The sequence below is a fragment of the Phycodurus eques genome, chromosome 1, assembly GCF_024500275.1.
Source record: "Phycodurus eques isolate BA_2022a chromosome 1, UOR_Pequ_1.1, whole genome shotgun sequence".
NCBI lineage: Eukaryota > Metazoa > Chordata > Actinopteri > Syngnathiformes > Syngnathidae > Phycodurus > Phycodurus eques.
Genome location: NC_084525.1, coordinates 33,107,136 through 33,117,138, shown reverse-complemented (window position 1 = coordinate 33,117,138; position 10,003 = coordinate 33,107,136). Strand labels below are relative to the sequence as shown.

The following is a 10,003-nucleotide window of genomic DNA, read 5'->3' as shown; positions in this document are numbered from 1 at the left end:
CTGTCTCTTCAATTTGTTATCAATTTTTCCTCCTGTGGCCATATCCAGAGAGGTTGGCTACAGTCCCGTGGATCTTAAATTTCTGAATAATATGTGCGACTGTAGTCACATGAACATCAAGCTGCTTGGAGATGATCTTAACTTGAACATGTCTATAACACAGCCCCATACCATCACAGATGCTGGCTTTTGAACTTTGCGTCCATAACAGTCCGGATGGTTCTTTTCCTCTTTGGCCCGGAGGACACGACATCCACAATTTCTGTGGAAACTCGTTGGACCACAGAGCACTTTTCCACTTTGCATCAGTCCATCTTAGATGAGCTCGGCCCAGAGAAGCCGGCGGCGTTTCTGAGTGTTGTTGATAAATGGCTTTCGCTTTGGATAGTAGAGTTTCAAGTTGCGCTTACGGATGTAGCGCCGAACTGTATTTACTGACATTGGTTTTCTGAAGTGTTCCTGAGCCCATGTGGTGATATCCTTTGCACATTGATGTCGGTTTTTGATGCAGTGCCGCCTGAGGGATCGAAGGTCACGGTCATACAATGTTGGTTTTTCGGCCTTGTTAATGATTATTTGCTAAAAATCAATAAAGTTGATCAGTTTGAACATTAAATATCTTGTCTTTGTAGTGTATTCAATTAAATATAGGTTGAACCTGATTTGCAAATCATTGTATTCTTGTTTTTATTTATGTTTAACACAACGTCCCAACTTCATTGGAATTGGTGTTGTATATTAATATCAAAAGGTCTTTTGTCTTCATTTCATTGTGTGTCTTGGCTCCACAGCTTCCAGCTGTGTACAATACATGTAGATCTTTTATTTTTTTTGTCCCATCAGATTTCAGCTTCCATGTGTTGCCATGTAAATGTGATCTGGCCAAGGCCTTCAAAATCCCGAGTACAGTTGTCAAACACACGTATTGTTGAAATGGTTGTTTATTTTTTGGAAGATAAAGGCAACAGTGTTTCCTGCTTTAGTAATATTGACATTCATCCTCAAATATGGGAAGTGCCTCTGTCTCTAATGCCATGCATACCTGTAGTTATAAAGCATTTATGTACATTATCTTGCAACATGATGGTGTTATTAAGAGGTGGATTAGGTCACCGAAGGCCCAGGTCAGAAACTCACTGGCCGCCACTGGGTAGACTATTTAGGAAGACAGCCATTCATACAATTTAGTCTTCAGTGGACCACATAGGGAAACATGAAAAATCCAAACAGAGCAACAGAGATAACCACATCGAGTTCTTCTTTGTGTGGAAAGCCACAATTCTGTGTACCCAAAAATAAAATAAGGTGTCTTGATGGTCCGTCGCTGACTGTCGATATACCGAAGTCACTTATGAAAGAGCAACACCCACTAAATGTCCGCCAGATTAAGTATAACATTTGCTTTGGATGATTTCATTATCGCCAGTCAGTGTGGCTCCTCAAAATGCGAATATAGAACATTAACCAATAGTGCAGAACATGTGGTTGTTTGCCAGTTAGGAGAGCTAGATTACACCACCCAGATGACATCAAACTATGCCTTTTAGTAGATGTGTCTCCTATTAGATCATTATCATATTTTGCAGCTTTGTGGGCCAAAAACTATAAAAGGAGAGGCTGAGTTCAATTTCCCAAAATACGATGATCAATGAAAGATTGACATAGCAGAGGATGGATGCTTTCCCCCAAACCTCAGTGATACCATTGAACTTCACAGGAAACTGACTTATCAGACCCTTGGATCATAACATTTTGGTTACACGGAACAAAGTTTAGCTTCAATTTCATCATCTTTGCAGTCAAGAATGGCACCTGAACTGTGGCACGCTCAAAGATTTTTTTTATTTTGCAAGTAGTTATGTCTTCATTTTCCTTTGATCTCTGACAATACATGCAGATGCTCAAGATATTTCTTGGACCATTCATCTGTACATGTTAAACCAAATCTTATACATTCAATACAGAGCCCAGTTACTTCTACATTTACATTTGCACTCAAAGAGTCGTCTACTTGTAGGATATTTACACTAAAGCAAAACTGCCCTGTATTTTCATTTACCACCATGTGGTGGTTTCGTTGTTCCACCAAGTGGAATACCCCTGCGGTGTGTCTGGACTGGATTCCCCTGAGAGGTTACAGCACTATGCCAATGCGACAGTAAACATCACACCGCACCTCCACGACTTACACAGATGTGTGGGATTTTAACATTAGTGAAAAAGGCAACTGCACCATTCTTTCATTACTTTTTAAAATCCAAAACATAAACAAAAAATCAAAACGTTTGGCAAATTTTATTTTATTAAAATAGTGAAGACAACTTTCTTACCAAGCTGACAACACATTTGACCTGCTCAATGAGACATGATAAACAAATACAAATTAGTTTCCAAATCACTTTAAATATTCAAAACAACCTGAACGTCCAGCTCGTTACAGCAATTGCAAAGAATGTGTGAAACATCAGATACTGTTGTTGACTTCGAAAGGAAACTACTACTTTTGCCAAAATGTGCAAATTCATGGCCTTCCATGGTTTCCTGTGCTCGTTTGACAGGCTTCAGTCGCGTCAATGTGACTTGAAAACAAAACTAGACGTAAAAGATGACAAATGGCCAAAAAAAACATTTCCCGTATCCTGTTCCACTATCTTGTAAGACTATGCAAAATATTCATTCCAAAAAATAGATCATTGTGGATTTCCTCTTAAAGCAGCTGAGTTCTTAAAAAGAGTGCTCTTAAAAAAATGGGCGGCCAAATACAACCCCAATGATTTGCAAATCATGTTCAACCTATATTTAATGGAATACACTACCAAAAAAAACAAGATATTTAATGGTCAAACTGATAAACTTTGTTTTTAGCAAATAATCATTAACTTAGAATTTGCTGCAACACATTCCAAAAAAGCTGCGTCCATAACAGTCCGGATGGTTCTTTTCCTCTTTGGCCCGGAGGACACGATGTCCACAATTTCCAAAAACAATTTGAAATGTGGACTCGTCGGACCACAGAACATTTTTCCACTTTGCAATCGGTCCATCTTAGATGAGCTCGGGCCCAGAGAAGCCGGCGGCGTTTCTGGGTGTTGTTGATAAATGGCTTTTGCTTTGCATAGCAGAGTTTCAAGTTCCACTTACGGATGTGGCGCCAAACTGCATTGACTGACATTGGTTTTCTGAACTGCACAGTGCCGCCTGAGGGATCCAAGGTCACAGGCATTCAATCTTGGTTTTCGGCCTTCCCGCTTACATGCAGTGACTTCTCCAGATTCTCTCAACCTTTTGATGATGATATGGATCGTAGATGATGGAATCCCTAAATTCCTTGCAATTGTACATTGAGGAACATTGTCCTTAAACTTTTGGACTATTTTCTCACGCACTTGATCACAAAGAGGTGAATCTCGCCCCATCTTTGCTTGTGAATGACTGAGCAATTCAGGGAAGCTCCTTTTCTACCCAATCATGGCACCCACCTGTTCCCAATTAGCCTGTTCACCTGTGGGATGGTCCACACTGAGAAAGTTGAGGAATGCTCATCAAACACCTGCCTTTTTTGCCACCTGTCCCAGCTTTTTGGAAACGTGTTGCAGCCATAAAATTCTAAGTTAGTGATTATTTGCTAAAAACAATAACGTTTATCAGTTTGAACATTAAATATCTTGACTTTGTAGTGTATTCAATTAAATATAGGTTGAACATGATTCGCAAATCATTGTAATCTGTTTTTATTTATGTTTAACACAGCATCCCAACTTCATTGGAATTGGGGTTGTAGTTGCGTGTGCTTAATTTCAAAGTCAAGCAGACACTCGAGCTCCTTCAATGTCCATTTGTTGTCATTTTAGGTAAATGTACGTTTATATTATTTACAGAGCGGCACTTGCATTATGTCTGATGTGCAGCAATAGGGTAGGCTCTGCCTCCACCCTTTTCATTTGTAAATCCTACTGCATCGCTATCCCTGTTTGCTCCCTCCTCTTCGCCTTCCCTATCATACTGATCAAAAATGCATTAAGTATTGTATATGGTGCGGTTTGGGTGTAGTGATCATTGTTGTGCTGAGTTCGAAGGGACATTGTTGGGACAGTAGACGGGGCAGAGCTGTCCAATGTCTGGTGGAGGTCAGAGTACAAGCGTTGATACCCTCGGTGTGAGAGGCTCTGTGTAGGGACGGTTCTGAGGCACTGTGGTTTATCTTAGGCAAGGCATGCTGAAGAAGCTCGATCGAGGACAGGATCTTGTATATAAATAAAAGATTCAAAAGAATTAAATCCATCTTGACCTTGAAATCTGCAGTTAATGAGACAGAACAAAGGAGAAGCTCACCTGCGGGAAGAGCGGCCTCTCATCCTTGGACTTCTTGATGCAGTCAGCGACCAACCTTTTCATGGCTTTGGGGCAGTTCTTGTAGAGTTTACTGAGGTCAGGTGACAGATAGCCATGTCCCACCATGAAGATAATCTTAAATGGAGAAAGCGATTATTCTTACTCGCCACTGGAGAACTGACGCTAATGACGCATTGTAAAACAATGGTGCTTTTATTAACGTTTGCTAGATAACCGCATGAGACGGACTGCTGATGTGGAGATAGCGGCACTACAAGTCATAAAGTAACTCTTATCCCTCATTTAAAATAACATTCTTCATAACTGAGGAAAAAAGAAAAAAAAGCAATATTTCCACTTTATCTTGGGTCAGGGGTAGTACTTGATATGTGCTTTAAAAACTAATACTCCCGGTAGTCCACTTAGTCCTTGTGTAGAGATAAATTCATATTTTTTATTAATTGCTCTTGGCGGACCCCTCGTGGTCGCAGGGCTCTAAGCAGGTACTTAGTTCGGCATTGGTCACAGGCGCTCAAAACGCAAGGACTATTATGAAGTCATGCTGCTGCAGTGAAAAGGCCGATACAGGGCGTCCTTGGTTTACGGTGGTACCAACATACAACATTTCGACAAGCACAATGTAGTACTTTGCACAGCAGCATAAGACAGTCACGCACAACAAGGCAAGCTCAGCTCCTGCCTTGCTTTTGTTTTTTTCATTTGATTGTTTTATATTCATGCCCTGGAGGTGTTTTTCATACAAATATTAAAACTTTACTTCAGCGTTAGCGTCACTCATAGACTACCACGCTTTCTGACTGACAACGCACAAATTTGGATTACGTTGCAACCATAGGAACGGAACTCAGCAATAAAACAAGTACCAATTGTACATACTCAACATGTCTTCCAAGTATCAAGGTATTGTATAAGGAGAACATATGGAAACATTCCATAAGGTACTCCATTCTGAATATAGACATGATGGGCCGCATTAACTAATAAATGCATAGAAATGTTCACACTCTGCGAACAAGTTGACCATATATGCCAGGTATGCACATTGGAAAAAATTACACTGCAGTTGTTTTTGATCCTGCGATATACATTGAAGTTAAAAAAAGGTTAGGGTATATAACATATACCTAACATGAAAACCAGCACACATTTCTGTTTTGCCGTCTAGAAAAACTGCTCAGTAGATTACAAAAGTATGCAAAGTCATTTGTATTAAGTCTACCTGTATTTAAATGCACTGTAGTATTGAGCCATGTCCAGCCAGACAAAGTAATATATATATAATAAAAAAAAAAATAATAATAATTTCCTGCCCATACTGTAGTCATTAGCACATTCCTAACACTACTCATTTGTTTTTAATAAATCCGTTATTTTATACCTATGTTTTAACATATGCATTAGTATTTCTATATTTGAGTGCATTAAATACATTGTTGTGTACACCTGAAGTTTTTCCCTTCAATGCTCCACTGTCTTCGAACAGTGGATTGGAATACCTTCACCCATGCTCTCTGGAGGTTGGCAGGGATGTCACTGACTGTTGTCTTTGGGTGTTTCTTCACAGCTCTCACAATGTTTCTGTCAACTGCTGTTGATACCCTTGGCAGACTTGAAAAGTGGGAGCATCCAAACAAAAGGTGCTACGCCCTGAGTTGTTTTAACACATCTAGAGGTAAATACTAGGCATTACAAGATCAGGATTTTTGGGGCTGGTCACCGATCAGCGAGTTTAAAAAACCAATAACAAGATGGAGAAATGTGTCTATTTAAATGACTTGTTAATCTACTGTATATACTTGTGTACTGTATACTGAGTATCTTCAAAACATTCTCTAGCAAGGAGCCAGACACGATCCAGGTCAGGCCGTGTGACCCAAGAAGGGACATAAAACCACACAACATAAAACCACACGTCTAGAGTTGCATTACTGATTCTATAGTTAGGTCAATGGCTACTGAGAGCAAAGCCACAACCACAACCCCCTTCAGACAGCATGCCAGAGTTTCTCCACCATCATCTCTCCTCGACACACCTGGACCCAGTCGGAACAGGACTAGAGTTTATGGCAGATACCTAAACTATTTAATTAGCACCACATCAAACACGTTTGGAGACCAAGTTCGAATAGCTTTAACAGCACGTTCTGAGGAAACAAAAGACAGAAAAAATGTATACTCAAGGTCACCCTTTAAAGAGAAAGCTAAGCTAAATTGTCATGTTAAACACACAGGATACTTTGGAATCGTTTTACATTGTCAAGCAGCTTAATATAAGTTTGAAAGCTGCAGTCGTAAGTAGAAGAATCCATCCACGTCGAGAAATTTCACTTGTAACAGAACCTCACAGCATATTTACAGTGACGACGAACATCATTATGATCATGTGTGTGCTGAATGCCTCATGATGGCATGAAAACTCACAGGCAGCCTGACAGCCATTTTACAGGTTAAGCAATGTTTGCAGAGGAATGGTTGACAAGCCTAACCAGCGATGCAGCAATGATTGGCCCATGGACAAATTTGCGCATTGTCCAGTCATTTTTGGCTAAACATTTATAATTTTGAACCTGGAAAGAAACGCGTCATGTGTGTTGGTCTAGTCATTCTTCTGTTCAGCCTCCTTGAGGTTAGCTTCACTTTTGTTGAATCTGTTCCCAACTTATTAGTGCAAATCGGCATTGAGTGTCAGTCGCAGGTCACAGCAAACAAGCTAAGGAATTGCAGACTAGACTCTCTCAGCCCAAACTCACTATTTTGGTTAAAGCTAATATGTTGATAGCCAGCAGCAAATAATGTGGACATTAACTAAGAGTTGAGTAACCCCTGTGAAGAAACTACCGTATTTTCACGACCATAAGGCGCACTTAGACGTAAGACTTAAATTTGATCCAAAATGGACGGAGCACCTTATAATGCGGAGCACCTTATGTGTGCACCGAGTTCCAACATCTATAAATGTTGTTGTGTGATGAGCGCGCCGCTTGACTTTTAAAAAATTTTTTATTTTATTTTTTTTAGCATTTCCTGCCGACACGTTGCTTACACAGATGAAAAGCGGATGTGGCTGAGGACAGGGGAAGGGTGTGTGATGTAGGACGCTAAAGCCATGCCCCCAGTAGGTATATAGTGCCAGGTTGTTTTTTTTTTACCGCTTGACTGACTGGGAGCATTTCAGGGGTGTGCATTGTGCAAAAAACAACATCGGTTTGGCTAAGGACCCCCGAAAATGTCACCTACGAAGACACACGGTTACGAAGCACAGTTTAAACATCAAGCTATCAGTTACGCGGAGGAACATGGGAATCGAGCAGCCGCGAGTGAATTCAAGATCAACAAATCCATGGTTCGCAAGTGGAGGAAGCAGGAAAACGAGCTTTGCCAAGTCAAGAAGACGAAGTTGAGTTTCCGCGGAAAAAAAAGAAAAACAAAACGTGGAAACAAGGCGAGGTGGCCCGAGTTAGTCTTCCACCTCGCCTTGCCAATGGATTAATGAGCAAAGAACAGCCGGGAGAAGCGTCTCTACAGTCACCATTCGACTGAGTGTCATCATTATGAATCGCTGGACATCGGTGTAAACAGGGCGTTCAAAGTGAAGTGAGCGGCGTCGGAGCCATGGATGACAGATGGCGAACACAGCTTTACTAAGACTAGAAGGCAGCGCTGGGCGAGTTACGCCACAATTTGTGAATGGATTGTGGATGCTTTGGCGAACGTGTTTGCTTGCACTGTTGTTCGAGCTTTCGCACGGCAACGAGACTGACTCGAACCTGGCGTGTTTGATTGATAACTTGCCCAGCTGTTCATTTCGAATACAGAAGACGAGGACTTTGATGGATTTGTGGATGAGGATTGATAAAAAAAAATAACGTGCGTGCATTGTTAAATACTTCAATAAAGAGCAACCGAACTCAGTTTTGCTCCCGCTGCCTTTTTAAAAACATTGTTTTAGCGTGGATGCATGCTACTGTATGTTTTAAGCTAGCATAAGTTTTACCATGCCTGCGCCAAATAATACGGTGCGCCTTATGTATGTGTTAAATACGTAAATAGACCCTGTAACTGAGACTGCGCCTTTTAATACGGTGCGCCCTATGGTTGGGAAAATACGGGACTCTCAAAAATATAACAATATAACAAAAATAAAACAAAGTACATCTCTTTACGTACAACAGATGTTTAGGTTATGGCTGGGTCATACCTACCGCGACCCTAGTGAGGATAAGCGGTACAGAAAATGGATAGATGAACAGGGGGTTTATACCTGATCTCTGTTAGCTATCTGGGCGTATGGGAGCTCGCCTGTCATGAGCTCGAAAAGAACAATTCCATAGGAATAGACATCTGATTGGAAGCTGTAGGGATTGTTATCCTGCATCCGTATGACTTCAGGAGCCTTTGAAGAGACAACACATTTCTTGTCACAAGTGTATACTTTGTACATATATTTCTGTAAAAATTGTACTTGTTGACAGACCATCCAGAGAATAGACCCAGAAGGCTGCTCCACCTGATGAGAGCCGCTCCACCGGGCCTTTACCGTTGCCAGACCGAAGTCGCCAATTTTCACAGTCAGCCCTTCATGCAAAAATATGTCTTCCTTGCTGTCAAGGATTCCTGGGTGAAACACTGAGAAAATGCACATCTTGAACAACAAGTCAGAGTATTGGGACATAGGCAAAGCTGTTGAGAAGGATACTGTTGGACTTCATGTCACGATGAATGATGTTCTTTGCATGTAGATAGCTGAAACGGAATAAGACCAATGAAATCAGTCACTTTGAGTTCATATCAGACAAATGCCATTCTTTATGACCTACTCCATGCCCTGAGCTATCTGCCTGGAGATGTCAATTAGCTGGATCATCTTGAAGTTTGTCTCCAGGACATGAATGTGTTTGTAGAGGCTGCTGCCCTCACACCACTGGGCCACAATGGCCAGGTTATCCTTCGTCATGTAGCCCATAAACAACAGGATGTTGACATGTCTCGTTTTTCTGTGAGCGAGGGGAAATCGGCAAAATACGGTAAGATCAAAGATTGCAACAGATAAGTCACTATGTACTGAACTATAATTGCTCTTGTAAAAACAAATGAGAACATAGCATTTTAAAGGGGCTAAAATTTGTGTCCGATATTTCTTACCTCAGGACAGCTACTTCATTTCTGAATGCCTGAAACTGCTCTGGAGTGGGGTTGGTCACCTTTAAAATCTTCACTGCTACATCGCCTATTTAAATTAAAAAAAAAAAAAATGTTTTAAATGAAGAAAAAAAAACATGAAAACAGGCACGTGTACCTGCGTTTGTTGTGATGAAACATGCATAGTGACAAGGGAAAAAGTGAGCATTCGTGGCCCAGCCCCTTCTGCCCACATCATTCCTACCATGCCATTTCCCTTTGTATACAGTTCCAAAAGAGCCTGAACCAATGCGGGACTGAAGATAGACCTCACTGGCTTCAATCTCCCAGTAGTAACTAGAATCCCACTTCTCCCGAGGCCTCTGAATGTTTACAAAGTCAAAAAGGTGCAAATGTTACTTAGCACCATTGACTAAAAATACAACAACATTCTTGGAAGGGAAAGTTACAGTAATAAGGCATTTAATAGAAGAAATTACAATTTTATTCTTCTCCTGAGTATTGAAGGACG

At 40.9% G+C, this 10,003-nt stretch overlaps 1 protein-coding gene across 7 annotated transcripts in view; it reads right to left on the bottom strand.

Annotated features, from left to right (window-relative positions):
- Window positions 1–2,284: 2,284 nt before the first annotated feature.
- The window catches only part of raf1a (Raf-1 proto-oncogene, serine/threonine kinase a), a 27,414-nt gene continuing 19,695 nt past the window's right edge, over window positions 2,285–10,003 (bottom strand). For 4 of the 7 annotated variants that reach the window (XM_061688972.1, XM_061688963.1, XM_061688993.1 and 1 more), the window contains 9 exons: window positions 9,972–10,003; window positions 9,737–9,854; window positions 9,496–9,580; window positions 9,171–9,347; window positions 9,050–9,096; window positions 8,828–8,967; window positions 8,615–8,746; window positions 4,333–4,467; window positions 2,285–4,243 (listed from right to left, as the gene is read on the bottom strand). The exon at window positions 9,972–10,003 is cut by the window's right edge and continues 84 nt beyond it. In XM_061688972.1, the coding sequence (XP_061544956.1) occupies window positions 4,007–4,243; window positions 4,333–4,467; window positions 8,615–8,746; window positions 8,828–8,967; window positions 9,050–9,096; window positions 9,171–9,347; window positions 9,496–9,580; window positions 9,737–9,854; window positions 9,972–10,003 (1,103 nt within the window). In that variant the 3' untranslated portion in view covers window positions 2,285–4,006. The remainder of the gene's footprint in view (window positions 4,244–4,332; window positions 4,468–8,614; window positions 8,747–8,827; window positions 8,968–9,049; window positions 9,097–9,170; window positions 9,348–9,495; window positions 9,581–9,736; window positions 9,855–9,971) is intronic. The other 3 variants (XM_061688983.1, XM_061689002.1, XM_061689022.1) reach the window with 1 other exon arrangement.